Source organism: Neopelma chrysocephalum, unplaced genomic scaffold (genome assembly GCF_003984885.1).
Source record: "Neopelma chrysocephalum unplaced genomic scaffold, ASM398488v2 Primary Assembly neopelma1_138, whole genome shotgun sequence".
Classification (NCBI taxonomy): domain Eukaryota; kingdom Metazoa; phylum Chordata; class Aves; order Passeriformes; family Pipridae; genus Neopelma; species Neopelma chrysocephalum.
In genome coordinates, this window is record NW_020897800.1 from 236639 (window position 1) to 255928 (window position 19290).

General features: G+C 44.9%; 1 protein-coding gene across 1 annotated transcript in view; it reads right to left on the reverse strand.

Annotated features, from left to right (window-relative positions):
- Window positions 1-19290, reverse strand: part of KMT2A (lysine methyltransferase 2A) — a 28195-nt gene that overhangs the window by 839 nt on the left and 8066 nt on the right. Inside the window, exons 8-32 of the mRNA XM_027699618.1 lie at window positions 18659-18772; window positions 17357-17503; window positions 17014-17109; window positions 16088-16208; window positions 15214-15327; window positions 14680-14864; window positions 13931-14104; window positions 13000-13110; window positions 12688-12761; window positions 11991-12181; window positions 11542-11648; window positions 11261-11398; window positions 10595-10753; window positions 10190-10307; window positions 10027-10105; window positions 9615-9775; window positions 8788-8973; window positions 3839-8150; window positions 3469-3549; window positions 2885-2949; window positions 2333-2503; window positions 1734-1808; window positions 1304-1478; window positions 803-910; window positions 324-407 (exon numbers count right to left, since the gene is read on the reverse strand). Of these exons, the coding sequence (XP_027555419.1) occupies window positions 324-407; window positions 803-910; window positions 1304-1478; window positions 1734-1808; window positions 2333-2503; window positions 2885-2949; window positions 3469-3549; window positions 3839-8150; window positions 8788-8973; window positions 9615-9775; window positions 10027-10105; window positions 10190-10307; window positions 10595-10753; window positions 11261-11398; window positions 11542-11648; window positions 11991-12181; window positions 12688-12761; window positions 13000-13110; window positions 13931-14104; window positions 14680-14864; window positions 15214-15327; window positions 16088-16208; window positions 17014-17109; window positions 17357-17503; window positions 18659-18772 (7346 nt within the window). The remainder of the gene's footprint in view (window positions 1-323; window positions 408-802; window positions 911-1303; window positions 1479-1733; window positions 1809-2332; window positions 2504-2884; window positions 2950-3468; window positions 3550-3838; window positions 8151-8787; window positions 8974-9614; window positions 9776-10026; window positions 10106-10189; window positions 10308-10594; window positions 10754-11260; window positions 11399-11541; window positions 11649-11990; window positions 12182-12687; window positions 12762-12999; window positions 13111-13930; window positions 14105-14679; window positions 14865-15213; window positions 15328-16087; window positions 16209-17013; window positions 17110-17356; window positions 17504-18658; window positions 18773-19290) is intronic.

Below are 19290 nucleotides of genomic sequence, written 5' to 3' on the forward strand. Positions count from 1 at the left end.
AAGGCTGCAGAAAACGAGTTATTCGTGACAAGGATCACTGTGGCACTGTTACCCTTCTCTAACAGAACACTAACAAGAACAACACCAGGTCTCTCTGCCCACATCTGAGCACACACCTCAGCTATTGCCAAAGTAAGCCAGCATGGAGCAAGTGGTTTGTCCTGAGGATTACTTCTTAAATACATAACTTGGGCAGGGAGAAGGAGGAGGTAAAAAGCCCAAGTCTGCTTTTTTCCCTGCATTTTGCAGTCTGGCTTTGCAGGAAGTTTTCAGTTTCCACTGTCTCCTAACCCAGAGGCAGCAGTACCAAAGCAAAACCGTACCTGTAGACACCAACTGCCTCCTTGGAGGTCTTCTTCAAGTGCCGGAAGCGCATGGGCATTGGCAGATCCATACTGGTTGCCCTCCTAGAACAAAGAGGCGTTGCTAAGTGACAACCACATATTATCTGAGGCACTTTCCGAGATGGATTAATTCAGACTCTGTGACACTGCAGCCCACAGAGAATACAATCAAAATAAATGCTATGTTTTCATATATATGTAAAAGATAATTTCCTCCCCAAATTCTCATCACGTTGTTTTACAAGGAAAAGAAACTTTCAAAGGCAGAGGGTCTGATGGTCACCTTCAGCTGTCACCTCTCTTGCTATTGAAGGAGTCACCTCTATGTCTGGTAGTTCTTGGCAGCTTTCAAGGTTTAAACACCCATCAAAGCACACAACACATAACTAAGCCCCATCTGCTCACTTTAACACCACAGCATTATTTTCCCCTTTGAACCTTTAAACCCTGCTGCATACCGGGCCGATTTCAGCTGCACTTCTTCCTCTTCCTCATCATTTGGGTTGTATTCTGGTGGCTGTCGGTGTTTAGAAGCCAAGAAATTAAACATATCAAATGCAGATTTCCTGCAATTTAAAGAGACCAAAGGGAGTTTGTTATACTGACTGAAAATAAACACGTGGCTGCCACAACAATCTGACATGTTTGCTGTCTCACACCTTCCCCACTCTGTCCTCTTTCAAAGCCCCTGTGCATCAGGGTAAGGCATAGCAGGTTCTGAGAACCCCCACGAACAGCCCCAGCCAGGAAAGCATTGCTAAACCAAGCAACAGGCCACAAAGTGGCACAGGAAAATGTGCAGACTGCAAAGATGCCAAATAATTGATTTCCATGTGCCAGCTGGTAACATTTAACCAAGAGCTTTAGAGCTGTGGAGCTTTGTTGCTCCTGCCCTGCCATGGCATTAGTTATTGAGCCAATGGGCCATTAACCCCAACGTCAACAAAACTCACACTTGCCTCAGGTGGACTTCGGCCCGAGCAGAGCCATGTGGGTTCAGAGGAGGTTCATTGGCCTCCTCTGGCTTGTGAAATCTGAACTTGTAGTTGTGGCAGTGCTTTGCTCCGTACAGTTGCTCAATCAGGAACACAACAGTATCATGGATAATCCCCAGCATCCTCAAACCATTCACACCTGGAATAAGAAATAGAGACAACAAACACTGTCAGTGCAGACTTGGAGCAGGAAGATACAGCAGCTTGTCACAGGCAGCAGGGGCACTACACAGCTGTCACAGCAGCACTGCATTAGCTACTGCATTCCACGTTAGAGTTTCCTGGGAAGAAATTATCCTCCATAAATCAGGTGGCAGCTGAATTGAAACTCTTAAGACCTCAAGATGCTCACTCTCAAGACCTCAAGATGCTGTTTGTCTGGGCAGGGTGTTACCTGCAAAGGACAGCTGCTTCAGGCGGGCATTGGAACGGGCCTCCTGGACCTTGTCAGTCAGTGACTTCCAGGCATCTGCAGCACACAAACAGATGACAAACAGTGACCGAGTATTCGAGCACTGGGGTGCTCATATTTAAATAAACTAATTGGAGAATATGAAGTTTTCAACCTTCCACAGGGCATGAATTAAGACCCTCGGATCTTAATTGCTTCCATCCTCTCCAAAATTCCCTTTGGCATAAAGGGAAGGCAGGGTATGCTACAACTGGTCTGGAGGAAAAGTCTGGATACCCAATACTCCATTGTGTGATCCACACTGCCTATTTCTTGACAAACTAAGGTTGAACACCATTGGTCAATTGATAAAACAAAATGAGATAGCAACATATATTTCACTGAATATATTCTATCAAAAAAAAAGAAAAACAAATAGAATCCAGACATGGTCAGGAACAAAGCTTGTTCTAGGGCTGTAAACCAAGAGATTTCTCTTTTTTTAATCTATAAAAAAGCAAATAGGAGGCCCCCAAAAGTCACAGTTTTACTTCTAGTAAGGACAGCTAAAATCAGTACAACCAACACTGCATGGTTCTCACCTTCAATGCTTTCTGCGCAGATCTGAAAACCATCATCACTAGAGATCTCAAAAACCAAACCTTTTTTTGGTTTCTTCTCACCAAGACACTCTTTCCTCTTTTGTTCTTGCTGAAGCCAAAACATAAGAGGGGAGCTGAAAGTGCTCTCTTCTTCCTCGAGAGCTTTTGAGCCTAGAAAAGACAGGAGCCAGCATGAAGATGGGAACTGGGAATAATGATGCTTTTTCCACCTGTTGTTCCACAACTGAAAATGCCTTTACTGACTTGCCTTTTTACCAGTACATCCAGTCAAGAAAAAATTCTAGTGTTGAAATAAGAGTGTGAAATCTCAAATGCTGAAATTCTCACAAACTAAAAATAGAGACAAAACTATTTGTCCAAGACCTATTAATAGCAAACAAACCTTTCCTCCCCTTCACAGCAAGAATAACACGAGTTATATCTCTGAGCCTTTCCTTGAGAGAACGAGACACACAAAAATCAAAACTTCAAACACCTCTTTCCTGGTCCTGGAGAACCCCAAGACTCAGTGTTTTTGAAGAAGTGATGTACCTGCATTTTCTTGCTCATTTACTGAGTTCTGTGTTGATTGAGACTCTGGGAGCACTGCCATTTGCCTTGGGAGGGAAGGAAGAGAACATGGAGAAAAATAGTCAACAACCAGCCTCATTTCCTCACCAATCCTGAGCAGTACTCTATGAAATCTTGAGAACTAGACAGGAAGAACCTTCTTCCAGATCGAATATTCTGACACCAGTTCAATTGGAAATGAACAAACAAAAAGATTCTACTCAGTAGCATTTCTGTTTGCAGCCTCCATTGGTTTGTGGGCAGCAGCCTAATTTCACAGAGCCTGTGATCTGCTCTGTGTCAGCCCCACTCAGGAATAGGGTGTGTGCTAACACACCATCAGGCACCGCTGCACGAGCGTCTCCTCAGCAAGCACTGAGTTTCCCAGAGTTACCCACAGCTTAATGCAAAATGGTTCCATATTGCAACTAAACATGACAGTGTGCTCCCCACTGAAAGCTCCTCAGACATTCCAACTAGGAAAGCCAGACTTCCCACATTCTCTGTACAAATGTCCTTCAGCTCAAGTGAGCAGAATCCCATGGAAAGGTCTGTTCATCCCTTACCCTGCAGACTGCCCACATGGCTTCTGCGATGGCTGATCTATGCTTGCTGCATCCTGCGCATCTGCCTTCATAGCAGGAGTCCTGGAAGAAAAAGGTTTGGGAACATTCAAAATACCTGCCAAGCCATGTGTGCTCTAAACAAGACTGGAAAGCAGGAACAGATCCACCAGTTCTGCAGAACTACACAAGTAGTAACAGCTGCTCCAGTGATATGAGGAACCAGATCACACTTCCAGCACCACATCAGAATCAAAGCTTGCACTTCACAATTTGCCTTGACTTGAAGAATTTGCTGGAGAAACTAGTGTGAGATTCTTTCTCGTATTGTTAAAAAACCTCAGGGATGAGCAAAACCAAACTCTCCTCTTACCCTGTAGCCAAGACCTGGGGTACAGCAATGGCCCCTCTGTCAGGAGCATGAACTTCAGAAGAACCGGCCCATGCATGAGAAGTTTTGTGCTTCTTTCCATTCCCTTTGTCTAACAGTGGCTGGATGCGTTTGATTTTTGGCTTCATTTTTGTGGGACCCAGCACGGAGCCACTTGCAGACTGCTGACCAGGTGATGGGGAGCCTCCCGGAGATGCTGAGCTGGCATGCATCACTGATGAGGAAGCCTTGCTTTGTTCGAGTCCGGTGTTGTTTGGAGCATCAACCAGCTGTGGAAAGCTCGACAACTGCGTTGTTGCCGAAGCCGTGCTAAGGTCCAGCTGGGAGGAAGCAACCCCAGTTTTGCTGGCTAAGAGCTGTGTCATGGGCTGAAGCTGGTATGAGCCTTCTGGGTCAGCAGATGACGGAGCGACTGTCATGCCCATTGTCTGTGCTGAAGGCAGAACACAAATGCTTGATGCAGCTGTCATGGCTGCTGTAGATGGAGTCTGAGATGCTCCCAGTTGTGAAAACATCCCAGAACTTGGCGGTAAAGTCATGTGCTGCTCCTGAAGACTGAGGCTTTGCTGACTAGCTTTGATCAGGAGGTTGCTTATCGAACCGAGGTCCCCTAATAATCCAGGGCTTGTTAATGTTACAGAACTTTGTCCCAGAACATGACCAGGAACTGACCCACCAGTAGTTGGGGCTGCTGTGGCCTGCATGGATACAACGTTCAGCACTGAGGAACTCGATGTTAGGCCTGACACAGGCCCTGCTGGGAGGTGACTAGCATCTGGACCAATAACGCTGGGAGCCGTGCTGACTGCAGTAGTGGTCCCACCTTGTAGGAGCAAAGATGTTTGCTCAAAATACATGCCCCCAGACTTGGACCTTTTGATAATATTGGGGACAGTTCTTTGGGATGTTGAATTTGCAATGGTTCCCAAATCCAATGGGTGGTTGGAAATTTGGGAAGGAGCAAAATTAATTAAGGTCATGTTGGAGACCATGTCAGGAGGAGCTATAGCAGAAGCGGTTCCGGAGGGAGCCAGCTTCTTGTTCTTCCGTGACTGCAGACGAGATATGGGCCGTTTCTTGCCCAGGGCAGCAGCTGGTGTAGAAGCAGTGGTACCAAGGTCTGTCCTCTGACTAGCTTCAGACACTAAGAGCTGAGGATCGGGAGGTGGCTGCACCCCAATCAGAAGACCTGGCGAAGGATTGCTGATGTTGGGTGGGAAGCCAGTCTGAGCAGCTGTGGAGAAGGGATGTATATGCTGGTGATGGGACATGGGCAGCAGACCCTTGCTTGTGGGAGGGAATAACGACTGAGATGAAGGCAAGCTTGGATTTAATCCTGTGGTCAGTGTGAGCCCGCTCCCCATGGGCCCCAGCACCGAAGCATTGCTCTCCATCACGCTCTGTGCAGAACTAACAGAAGGTGTCAACTGTATCTTTTGGGTGACACCGTTGGGTAGAGTCTGGAGGACATACAGGGGCTGCATGTTTTGATTGACTACCAGAAGTTTTTCTGCGGGAGGCTTGAGGTGGGGTGGTGTTGTCTGCACTGCAGCGTTGGAGATCTGTGAGGGGCCAGGACTGTCTGTGGAGTTTGGCACGTACTTCTGGCTCTGGAGGGGAACAGTGGGTGATACTGGCACCTGGATACCTGGAGTCCCGCTGTTTCTTGTTAAATCCTGGTTGCTGCTGTGCCCTTGCTCGACAGGGCCACAGGGTGGGCTGGCTATATGCTCTGCATCTATGTGACCCTGGATGAAGTGATCGGGAGTCATGTGTCCTTCAGGGCTTGGGTCTACCCCTGGACTCAGGAGAGCTGTATCGCCTTCCCCTGAGGTAGATTTTTCTGTAACTGTCACTCTCTTTTCCCCAGACTCTGTGGAAGGCAAGGCAAGCATCGACCTCTCTCCCGAAGAGGAAAGAGAAGACTCCGAGATGACAGCGAGCCTGTTGTGATTTTGGCTGGGCACCGTAGGGCTGCGAGTGGTCAGAACAGAGAGATCAGAAGGAAGCTCCAGTGGCAATTCAAACTGCTCCTCTGCTGATATGGAGGAAGAGACGCTGCTGTCCACAGGCTCAGCAGTGGGCAGCTGCTGGGAGAACACCTCAAACAAACCCATATCCTTGCCACGGTTGCTGTCGAGACCTAAACCTTCTCCAAGCGTCAGGAGTTCAGATGATGAGGACTCTGGACTTTCTCCCAACGCCTGCATAGATGGTGTGTTCTTCAGTACAAAGTCCATGATGTCGGAAGGGAGGATGTTCCCACAGTCATCGCTGTTGTTATTGTCAGAGTCGGATTTCAGAAGTTCTGTGTTGAAAGTGTCCAGTAAGTTCTTGTCAGAAGGTGTGCTTGCGTGAGTCCTGCGGCCTGTTTCCAATGAACTCAGCTGCACTTCCAGTGAGTCCTGACCCTGCGCTTTAACCCTGCTCACAGGGTGGCAGTTATCAATCTTGGGGTCAGTTTTGTGGACAGTGGAGCTCTTGGTGACTTGTACTTTCTCTCCAGCTTCTTCAGTTCTATCCATCTTTAGGTTCTCTGTCCCATTTTCTTTGCCACTCCTTTTAGTTACCTGGCTGACTTTTCTGGTTGTCGCTGTGACACTTGTATCACTTTCAGTTCCATCATCCACACCGTCTAGCTGTGAGATTTTTGGAAGATCACACTGCTCCTCCTCCCTGAATAAACTATGGGATGCAATCCTCTCCTCCGTGTTCGAGGAAACCACCGTCCTTGTGAAATTATAGTAGTATAAGTCATCTTCATCTGATGTGCTCAAGTCATCTGCACCATCCACTTGTCCTTCTGCAGAACGCTTCCCTCGTTTCTTGCCAGTTGAGTTACTGTAGAAGGGAATGTCTTCCTCTCCATAGGACCTCACACCGTACAGAGGAGTCAGTCCAAAGAACATATTGGATCTGGCCCGAGCACTTCTCCGTGGATACCTCCGCTTGTATGAGCCTTCTTCTTGAGCTTTAGCACCATCCTGGAGCATCAAGTTGTTATCTTGAATGGGCAAATTTTCATATGTGTTATTTTGAGATTCCTGTGCTGGCGCTTCATTTGGACTTCCCTGAACTACAGGGTTCTCTTCTGGGCTTTCTGAAGCCAAGGAGGGCTCAGCCAGAGCAGCCAGGTCTGCCCCAGCAGACTGAGTTTCGGCATCACTTTCCTGCTGTGCATTTTTAGACTGGTTTTCACTTTCCATCTTGAGAGGAGTCAGAGTGACTTTAACGGTGCGTTTTCTGGGTGCCTGCGATTCCTTAGGGGCTGCTTCAACCTGCACTGATGACCCTTTAGATGGCCCTTGTGAAGGTGGAGACTTCTCACCAGCTTTTTCAGCAGGAATATTATTACATAACCTCTGGCTAATTTGTTCAGTTGCCAAGCCCTGATGGCCAAATTCTGATTTCAGGTTTCCTTCATCACTGCCTACTGCTTGACTTGACTCTGTAAGAGATTTCAGAGAATGTTTCTCTTTAAAATTGTCTTTCATTAACTTTTTGCCCTTCTGACGCCTCTCTCTGGGGGCAGAAACTACTTGCTCACTTGCTGCAGGAGATCTGCTGTTTACTCCAGCAGACTTCAAGGTCTTTGCATCCGTCTCATCAGCCACAGTTGTTTTCTCTGGCTGTACAGGTTCCACATGCTGATCTCTGTCTTTCCTTGGGCCTCTCTGATGCAAAGGTGGAAAGGCTATTGCTTCTTTGGAAGAAAATGATCCTGAACACTCTTGAAAGGTTCCTATTTTAACATTCACTTCTGTGCCTGATGAACTGGTTGGTTGAGTGGACATTTTGGAGCTTCCTCCAGGGACAAAAGTATGAGCTGAATAATCTGGGTCCTTTGAGGTCACCGCTTTCATTTTCTCTCCCTTAGAAGGCGCACCTTTGGCTATCAAATCTGAACTGCTGGAATGTTTCCCTTCTGTAGATGGAGATGCATCCAGCTGGTAAGTTTTACTTCCAGTTGTAGGCGCTGTTTTCTGGGAGCCTGAACTGGTAGAGCAACTTTGAACTGGAGCGCTGGGAGGACCCGCGTTCACCGACCCCACAAAGCGGTCGGTACTTTTGACAGGCAGTTCATGTTCTGAAGAGGGCCCCATGCTGGACACTGAAGACACACCATGCCTGGAGTAAGTGTTCCCAGCTCGTGCAGGGGAAACCATTCGGAGTTTTGATTGCTGCTGTGACAAAGAAGAGGTGCTGTGCCTCCGAGAACCAATGCTCTTAAGTCCTGAGGACAGCAAAGGATCTCCTACTGTCACTATTTCATGGGTCACTGGGGTAGGACTTCCTGAGAAAAGAAGGCAAGAAAGACTGTCAGATAACCTGAAACCTTCATAATCAATGCACACCCTATTCCTTCCTATAAAACACAAGAAATTAAAACCTAACAAAACCTTTCAGCCAAATAACACCAACATAATGATGATACTTGAGATAAGTGTTAAAAATCTGATATTGTCAACCAGGATTCCCCACGTGGAGCTGAAAAGTTTGCATCTCAGGGTTTGGTACCTCAACTTTAGATGGGAATTTTCAACATCAGTTTGAAACAAAACATGAGTCATTCATATAGAAACAGCAACTGAATTACAATACCAAATTTCTGACTCTCTCTAGAAAAGTACCGACTGAGATGTTAAGTCCCTAATTTTTATCACAGCTCTTCTGGATCACTACTACTATATTGCCCAAATGCTGCCTTCTTTATCCCAGGGGAATGTTTGTGTCAGTTGTACATTTCTCAACAAGCCATTTCTACTGCATATTGTCAGAACTTTCCTCTCCTCAAGCCTATTGCCATTTCACTCCTTTCGCTAGAAACAGAACGTAACACCCCATTCTGAAGGAAGCCAAAAAAAAGGCATGAACTAAACAAAAATATTTTCAAAACAAATCTCAATCAAAGTCAACAGCACTAGAAATACCTGCAGAGGGCAATGGCCTAGAGCCAGGAGACCTCTGTGTGGATGGATAACTTGGCGCTCTGATCCTGGGGCCCTTTGAGACCACTGGATAGTAACAGGAACTAGAGGTCTGAGAATGCAAGGGACGATCTGGTGATGGTGGGTTTACAATTTCAGGTGTATTTTGGCTGTCTTTCGGTAGAGTTTCTGTTGTCGTACAAAAGAGAAACAACAGTATAAGCCATCAGTGAACTCTAAAACCTATGACCTGATAAAGTATATACTGCTATCGGGTTCCACTTTGAGAATCAGGGTGTTTGTGAGATGAACACAAAGATCTGCCATCAGATAATACCTGGTTTCTTCTCATAAGAACATTTTCAAATACTTGTAGCAATACATTAATGCTCAGCTTACACATCAAATTCCACTATGTATTTATAGAGTTTAGGATTCTATGTTGACAATGACAACTATAAATGTTAAAAATCTTTCACTGCTTTACCCTGGGATACATGAAAACAATTTGGAAATACTTAAGCAGCACAATATGACTATTCAACATTGTATTGAACCCCCATATTACAGACCAACACTGACACTTCAAGTACAGTTTGAAGTTTTAGATCACTAGAAAATTCTATAAGTTGTAGACTAGAAACCATCCCTGCAGCACTGTTCCTTCAGCTGAAGTTTTCAAAGTTAGCAGTACACTCAGGACCTTAAAGTCTTAAGATGCTGTAACACAATTTGGAAGCCTGAAGTGGATTCTAGTCCAAATCTGTTTGAGATGCACTGTGGCAAAACCACACAGAGAACATACTTCTATAAAGTCCTTAAAAGATTACCTGTAAGGGAAACTGGGCTATGGGCAATTGTTCTGTTATCATCGTGCTCTACAGTGCTGTTAATGTCAGGTTCTATGACTGGAGGCCGGCACTCCATGATCTTGCAGGTATACACACAGCGCTTCCTGGCATCTGTTGTGCTCCAGTACACCCTGGAGCACCTGGAAGATAATTCAAACATAAAGTAATTTAATCAACAGTTGAGTAAGCCTCATTCCTGTTTCAAATTTTCAGTTTCTCAAAACTACATGGGCCAAAGGCCTCCTGGCACAACATGCTGCACACCCAGCTTAATCAGAGATTCCTCAACAGTGTAGAAAAGCTACAGTCAATTTTCCCATATGTTATTTCAGTTCTGGTTTGGCATGAAATATACTGAAAGACATCAAATCATGAAACAGTTTATACTCACTGATAGCCGATGGGAAACAACTTATCTTCACAGTCTGAGAGGTCATTCAGAATTCCTAAACAGTCTATTGTCATTGAACCTGAGCAAAGAGAGGAACAGAACAGTTCTGTGAACCACATTCCAGCACCAAAGGCAGATCAAGTATCCAGAGACTAGATCATACCAATCATCATGTGGATGTTCTCTGGTTCCAAGCCACTAAGAAATTTTCTTCTCAAACTGATCCCTTCAAAGTCCACAAAAACTCTCCTAAGAACTTCAAACCCATTCTCCGGAACCACCTGGAACAAGAAACCACAAAACTACTTGTTAAAGGAACCACCACATGTACACTATGCAGCCTGTCCTACTCAATCCTCAGTTTGGTCTTTTGGCTTTTGAACTGCCCCACAGCACCACTTGCCAAACTGCCCCAGGCCAGTTGTACCAATGACATCTTTCAAAGAGCACTGCAGTCCAGCCCTCGCTAGTGGGGAACACACTCAACATGAACTTCTAAAAAGTGCTCATAGTTACAGGCTAACCCCACCTTCAGAGTGTGAGGCAGACCGGGACAGAAGAATCTCACCTCTCCTTTGATCAAGTCACGATGCCTCTGGCAGTAAACTTTCTTATCATCCAGAAAGACACAGTTCTTGGCTCGTGAGCACATGAAATGATAGTTACTGGTACAGGAAGTGAGGCAGCAGCCTACTGTGGCGCCTGACTTCTGGCAGAACTCACATCTCTGCAAAAGCAAAAAAAAAAAGTTAAAATTTAATCTCTTCTAAAACAAGACCACCATTACTGTTGTCAGTTGTTTTTTGGCACAGACAGAAGTTTAGACTGATGCCTGATCTCCCACTTCATTGTCGTTCCATTTCACTACAGTGACTCACATGCAAAAGTGAGACATGGAGGAGGAGGTAAGAGGAAGAAGGATCCCTCACACAGAAGAACTTTTGCATTTGTGGACCGGTTCCTCCAGGCCTCAGACTTTCCTGCTTCAGCTCCATATCCAACTCTCACATTTGCAAGCTTCACTTTATCTCCACAATATTTCTGAACTGAGCAATGATAAAATAACTTTTCAAATACCTTCATTCAGTTCTGTTATAGTGTTAAAAAAATACTGCAAGAAAGGACAGAGCAGAACAAACACACACACAAGGCATCTTTTAGCTGGGCTCCTGTCTTGGTTCTGTGATTCTAAATCAGTGTGAAGTTTAACAAAACGTTCTTTGCTTGTACTCACCAGCTGCTTTCCCCGGATCACAGCCATGTGCACGTTTTTCAGAGAACCATCATCGTCTTCAAACACTTCTGCTGACCACAAAGCACAGTTCACATGTGTCCATTCGTTTTGGCCGATATAGAGCAGACGTCCGGCATCCTAAAGAATGGAAGGAAATGTTTTTTTTCAAATTTCTATGAGACACAACCATGCACAAAACCCATCCCGCCTATCCACAGTACTAAACCTACAGCACTGCTTAAATGGGCTCCTGTGGAAATGGGCACATGGCACATACTCACATTGGCACTGTCGTCACCGTATTTCAGGCACAACGCGCACTGCCTGTTGTCTTCTACATCTGGAGGTGGGTTCAGTTCAGGACTATCCTCTCTGCTTCTGTCAGAACCTTAGAGTTAAAAGAGAGAACACTGTTCATTCTTGAAATTCAGGAAGGCAAAAATTCATCTGGAGAGATTGTCAGTAAGTGAACAGGGCAAAAGAGTTTTCAATAGCCAGCTTGGAAAGCAAAGCACACATCAGCCTCCACATAGCCCTCATTCAGGGGCAAAAGTATTCCTGTGTCCAAGCTTAGCTCAGAAACACCTTGTATGTAACAGCCTCTGAATGATTTCAGGTCACAGAGGTCTCAAGACAGTTGCATTCAGAACTAATACCACCCTCCTATGAGGAGCTTTGGACCAAAGTGCTTCAGGTTTGGGATTGGCAGTGCTGCCATCGGTTTTCTTACCAGAGATGGGAGGTGTAGGAGGATGCAGAGGAGTTGGTGAATCCGGCTCTCCAGGCCCTTTGGGTTTTGGAGCTGGAATGATTTTCTTCATCAGAGGGGGCTGTTCAGTGCGGTTGTTCTCCTCACGCTCCTGCCACTGAGCATAATTATGGTCGAGCGACGGGGGCAGCACCGCGTTTGGCAACATACCACTGCTGAGAGGGAGCAAGGAGTCAGTGCCACACCCGGCTGCACAACAGGACCTTGTGCCCTGGCTACCAGGGCCTACCTGACATCCCCCCCCTCTAACAACTCATTTAATTACCTACAGTCTACACATGGTCCCCACAAAGGCTGTGACTGCTCACATTTTAAGGTTTGTGATGTGAGTGTCTGTTTCTTTGGAGGGTAACAGGTGCAGGAGAGCCACCCCAAATGGGGGTGTGAGAAGGAAGAGAGAGAAGGAAGGACAGGACTGACAAGTCAACACACAGTAATACCTAGTTCTAAATAGTTGTAAATAGTTCTAAAAAGTGTTCTGCTTTAGAACAAGGAAGCGTGTACAAAACTTGGGAATGGGATTAATGTGTAACTTCCCAGGGAAAAAAAAAAAGAAAAACAGAAATCCCAACCCCACAAACAGGCTCTCTCAATACGTTTTGCTTGGACAGCTGGCAAACAGCAGGGTGTCACAGTCGGATATAGAACAGTTACTTACTTGCTTGTTACTTTATTTGGCTCCCAAAATCTGGACTTTTTTACACTGAACCATGGAAAAACACGCTCCATTTGCTAAAGGAAAACAACAACCCATTAGAAAAGTTAGACAACATACCCAAAAATTCAAAGACATTCAGCCAAGATCTACTGTAAATGCACAACTAGTAACATTTCATTAACATCAACAACTCTGACAATGTATTATTTTATTCCTGGAAAGACCCAAGCAAGGGCAAATGTGATGGCCCTTTGGACTCCAACAGCAACAAGGATACCAAGCAGATTTCAAAATAACTGTAGCCCATCTCACCCGAATAAAGAAGGACTTGACCATGCTGTTGGCTTTCTTCACCTCCGGCTGCCCGCCATCGGAATTAATGGCTGCTTGAATTATCTTCACAATGTCATCACTAAAATCCAACTGTAAGAAACCCAACACATTAACAGGGTTGTCTTCTGCACAGCTACACCATCCAGTAATCTTTTAGGGTATCAAGTGAGCATCAAGACGACTATCAGATTGGACAAGAGCATGACTTAAAAGCAGAAAGAGAATTTGGCTGTGAAGAATCAAGCAGCCTTCTACATTTGCAAACTGGCTGGCAGAGCTGCTACACCCACAACTGTTCACTTCTTCCTTCTACAAGGAGCTGACTTCTGACCGGTATTACATCCACTGAACTAGCTACCTCAGAAGGATTTGGTCAAAATCTGGCACAATCAGCATTTGTCAAGCACTTTGCAATATACAGTGTTCCTCAAAGATTACAGATTCTGTAGGGGAAAAAAAGTAAAAGGCTGGTCTCTGCAAAGAGAACTGATTTGTTCAACATTAGCATTTTCTGTAACTGACCCTTGAATAGGTCACCCCCTCACCCATGAATTCCTTCCTTTTCAGCTAACCCACAGCAGCAGAGCTCTTGGGCCAGGCCTTTAGTCAAAATTTCCACATGAAGGATGATCTGTCCTGTTTCCATCTACTTAAACGTCTGACTAAGAGCAAATGGGGTCTAACCAAGTATCACTGCTGGTTATGGAGAGCCCTACAACAGCATCAATTACTTGTCTCTGGGCCAACACCAACACCAGTGCCAGCCAGAATTATTTTTAGCAGCACGATAACCTGCTTCCGTGTTCCTGAACAAAAGGCTTAAGCCTGCTGAGTTATAAACATCACAGGTCATAAAGCAATTCACAGAGTCTATAGCATAATAGAGTGGAACATGAAAACTCTGACATACCACAGATATGTAACTTCCTTGATCCATTTTTCTTTTCACTCCTTCCAGATCCAGAGGTTGCTGCTCCTCCTGTTTACTGACTTCTGTTAGGACAGGAGGATCGGGACCCTCAGGAGAGCTTCTGGATGGGATGCTCTCTTCTGTTTCAGGATTTAAATCAGGTGGTTTTGCTGCCTGTGAACACCAGCAATGAGACAGGGGGATGTTGACTATTGAAATGTAGCTGCTCCTCATGATACACTCCCAAGCACATTTATTAGCCCAGAGATTCTCGCTAATGTGAATGAAAGGGGACCCGAGTTCTGAATTTCTGTCCAAAATGTAGGAAAAATGAAAAGCTCTTAAGCAGCTTCCTGCTATGACCTGTAAGGTGCACAGCAGGGCAGAGCCATCAGCTATAAGAATCAAACCCATTGTTCAGAAGTCTTATTTCTGAATGCATATTTTGAGACTAAGATCCTGTTCTTCTGTCAGAAAAGCACCTTCACCATCACAGAGCAAAATACTTCCATTCCTTGAAGAACTTTACCCTACATTTTTTCAGCTTCCTGAGTTGCATCATAGATACCCACTTCTTTGCTTCCATAGGAATGAACAAAAGAAAAAATATAAATAAATCACAGCACGTGTTGTTCCAAATATGATGCAGACACTTCTGCAAGAAGAAGCACAGCAATACCACAGCTCAAGTGAATGCCAGGCACGTTACAAGCTGGACTAACACTAAGAGGACAGAAGCTCCAGCTTACCTGTCGATACCGCAGCAGGTGGCTGGTAGTTCTGGAATTCAACAGGGCTGTTAAAACCTGCTTCAGGGAAACCTGCAGCTCCTTTTCCAGTGCCAGACGCCACTCTGCAGGATGCTGGTCTGTGCAGTTAATGCAGGTGTAAGCCACACTCTCAGGCAAGTTGGACAGTATCTCATACATTTCATCTGCAGACAAAACAAGATGAGATAACCATCTGAAGTACTTCACTGAACATGGATACAGGGAAAAGCCCCTGCCCTGCACTTACTTTCTAACTGAAACACTTTTCAGGTAACAAAAGCCCCTTGTGCAGCTAACTGAGTGACACTGCCTTTGAAACAAGTCCTGTGCTTTCAGGATGTCATTGGTATTAGCACTGGTTTACCTGTCACCACTTGACAGGTATTTTTCAGGTAGGTCACAACAAGTGAGGGTGTTAAAGTAACACTCTAGTAGAAAGGTCCAGGATTGGATTGCTTTGGTCTAATCACTGCCCTGTGTTCTTTAGTGCTGATGGGATGAGGATTTCCTTACCAGAAAGGTTTTCACATTTGGAGTGGACCCAGCGGTCGCATTTCCCACACTGCATCATCTTACTCTCATAGTCATCGTCATCGTAGCATTTGTCACAGAGAGGACAAAAATTTCCTGCAAACATAATCAGATTTCATCAGGAGTTTGGACTCCACACACATCTTAAAGGCTGGGTGGTTACTTCCTGGTGCACCAAGCAGCTCTGAACACCCTTCCCAGTAAGCTGCCAGCTCAGTCCCATCTACTGTCAGGAGGCTACAAAAAATAACTTTGAAAGACCACTGCCTACTCTAGAATCCCATGGCTGGGCGCTCATTTTTTGGGCGTGGTAAGACTAACAAAATATTATATGCAAGAGCAAAATGAAAGGAAAAAGATGACACATAGGCAAGAAATTATGTGGGACAGTTAAGATTTTCTATCCTGGGATTTTTCCCAAGAATGCCCCTTTGAGGTTCAAAGGTATCATGTACAGCAGCTAACACAGGAAACATCCACTTCACAATAGAAATTTTGTTGCTTTTAAGTCCAGAATACTTTAAAATGTCTTTTCCTCAACTGCTACTTGAAATCCTTGGCTAACAGGTGTGTAATAATTCCTTTATATGGCACAGAGTTTACATGCTGAAAGCCCCAAACTCTGACAATAAAGCAGTGGTGACTTTGGTGAGCCACTGCATGCTCTAAGATCCTGGCTTTGACAGGAACTGTTACATGCTCTTTCAGGCTTGACCTTAACCAGCCTGCACTGCTGCCTGGACTGTGCCAAGCTCAGCTGTCCTGTTGGCCCTCTGCTCACTCACACTGACACTGACTGATTCAAAACTAAGCAGCTGAGGAAGCTCCTGCTGTAAAGAGTCACAACTTTATGTACCTTTAGCAAAGAGTTTGGCACAATCGTGACACAGGGAGAAGTCATGAGACCACTGTGCATCCCACCCTTTGCCTGGTGTTGTTGATCCACAGCTCTTGCAGCGAACACATTTGGTACATATCTGCAAAAAGAATGCATTTGGCAAGAGTTATGTGCTTTTATCCAGCAGTTCCTGTGCTTTCTGTGCAAACAACACATTTCATGATTTTATTTAACGAGCACTGAGAACTCATCCAACAGAACAAGGAGTTTCAAATGCTGAAACTTTCACCAAAAAGAACAGAGCTCACTCCTTTTATGGTAAGATGGTAATAATGCAACAAGAAAAAACATTAAACCAAATTGCAGTATAGTTTTTCTGTCCTTCATATTTGCATTGAAGAAAATATCACCTTTCCCTCACATAAAACAGCATATGTAGTTGTGGCATTTCTTCTGACCTAAAATACAAAGTCTTCTTTTAAAAGTTTACAAACTTTATATATCGTAGTAGAAAACACCTACAAACTCCTAGTAGGAAATACACTATCGGCACTTGTTTAGAACAAAAGCTTGAAAGATGCAAATTAGGACATTAATCCAAATTGTCTCTCGACACCAATATCAACAGGTTTGTTAACAAGGTAAATGCTTCCATTCTAAAGAGCTTCTTCCACTTTATGGGACTATGATCAAAAGACTTACTAGGATCAGAAGACTTACTACAACTAAAAAAAGGTGTAACGGTGTAACGTCTTTAAAAACCCCACTTATTCAGAACATCTTATCAACCAGTCACCTCATTATCTGTTTCCAAATGTACCTTCCGATGCAACAGGCACCTTGGCTTGAAAAGTTGAGCAACTGCATCAGAGCTCTGCAGAGCTCTGGTGCGTTATGGTCAGCCAATAAATGAATTTTCCAAAAAAGAAATTAAAACGCCTCACCCAAACTTTCTTTTTCTTGGTGGGTTTGGTTGGGTAGTTTGGGCCCAGGCACTCAGGGTGATAGCTGTTTCGGCACTTGTTACACTCCAGCAATTGCTACAAGAATAAGGGGAAAAAGCATTGGAACAGAGACCCTGCAAAGGTATGCAAAATCCTGGACATTTTAATTCTTTATTGAATCCCCCATTTTGGGCACGAGAAAGAAACTGCATTGGAGCAACTCAAGAGGTCTCCTCCCCAGTGTGCAGACGCTGCCCCTCAGCTCTCCTCGCCAAGTTCTGGAGCAAGAGGAGCTCTGGGACCAGTGGGGGTGTTGCTGGGTCTCCCAGCAGTTCTGGGGTACCTTGGTGGCCTGGTGCTGTCTCCCACACACGTGGCAGAACTTGCAGCGACGGCAGCACCAGTTCTCCAGCTGGTCCTCCTGGGGCCGCTCGCTCTCCTCCAGGCAGAACTTGTGGAAGGGCTCACAGCAGACCTGGCAATACACAAACTGCAAGGGAGGGAGAAGCAGGTTTTAGCAATGCAGAAGCTGCTTGAAGCTCCCAAACAAACCCCCTTGTGCTCCAAACTACTTTGACTTCTGCTTTATAACTGACAGAACAAGCATTTCTACTGTCATATTTTAGGAGGGAAACTGAGCGCGTATTTCAGATAAACCCAAATACAGACTGGACACCTCGCAGCCACCGGGAGTCTGGTACCTGCTAACTAAGTGCTCTGAGCATCGACAAAGCCTTGCAGGGTTCTTCAGGACCTCCCTCCCTTGTTCCCTCCCTGTAACACAAGCCAACTGCACCACAAGACACACTTAGTGCAGCAAGTAGGGACATGCAGAACAAAAAGTATCTTCCTCCGTTCAGCCCAGGTTAGAAAGCTCTTCTAAATTCTTTGTATCCCCTACAAGGCTGGTCATACTGGAAAAACAATCACTCTCAGGGCATGAACACCGTAGGCTCACAGGGGACACAGAAATTGTTTGTTGCCTGGAGCACCCTGACTGAAAAGGGGATGGCTCCATGCCCCACTGGGCCTTCATGACCTCAAGCACACTGATGTCCACATCCAGAACTTAACCCCCTTTTCCCTAGTACTGTCCACTCACCAGAACCCAGACTTTCCTAGTTATCACTTTCCCAGGTCAGCTGGTCTGAAGATGCTCAGAAGGCACCTATCTACACCTGGAAATGCATTTTAACACATCTCAATCCAGCTCCTCAAGCAGCACCAGAAGCTTTCCAGTCACGTTTCTGTAACAGTTTGCAGCTCTTTGCAGGTACAGACACACCTGGGAAAGTCATTGCTGCCTAAAGCCCTTTCGCACCATAGGGCAGCCTTTCTTATTTCCAGTTAAAAGAGAGCAAAGCTTCTGCACTACATTAGATGTGAGTTCCAAAATTCAGAGACATGGATGCTCTCAAATATGCTATTCTTCACACTTAATGCACCTCCAAAGGAAGCACTGAAGAAGTTTCTAAACTGATTTTAAATATCTTGCACTTGAGTATCTTGGGACAAATTCTAGCAAGGACAGATTTACATGTATTATTTTAATTTCTTCTGAATTACAGTCATTATAATTTTTATTTATTTTTGTAACAACACGGTGCTGTAACTAAGTCATCAACAGCAGAACGCAATGCTTTACCTCCACATGTCCACTGCTGGCACAGAGAAAACACACCACCCTGGGAGTAATAGGTACCGAGGTGACGATGCCTAACCCACCCATCTCCCAAACATTCTCCACTTCACAGTCCTCCTGAAAGTACAAAAGGACACATCACCATGCAGAACAAGGCATATAACATCAGTACAAAGTGCTCATACGATTGCTGTTTTTTACGTTCTGGGCCTGTGATTAAGAAGTCTCAAACTGAAATAATTTCAACGTCTACCTCTACTTTACAGCGTATTTTGGGAGTCACACCTCGGCGCTGCTCCTGCCGAGAGCGCTCAGTGCCTGCTAGAGCCTTCCTCCTAGGGAAAGCAAACCTGAGGAACAAGACAACGCTTTTCACAATTGCACAATTATTACTAAAAGTGAAATTTCAGAAGAATTGTACTTTATTTAAGCTCCATATTTGTATAAAACATTTATGAGATCTCACTATAGTCTCCAGTATCAACACTTAGAGATGGACTAAAAAATTATTAGGAAAATATTAATTTTTATTATTATTTCAACAGTGTTGTTCAAAAAAGTACATGATTTATCATTTTAAAACCCCAAATAGACCCCAAATATTGTGAATTACAAGTTACTAACATTTTCCCCAA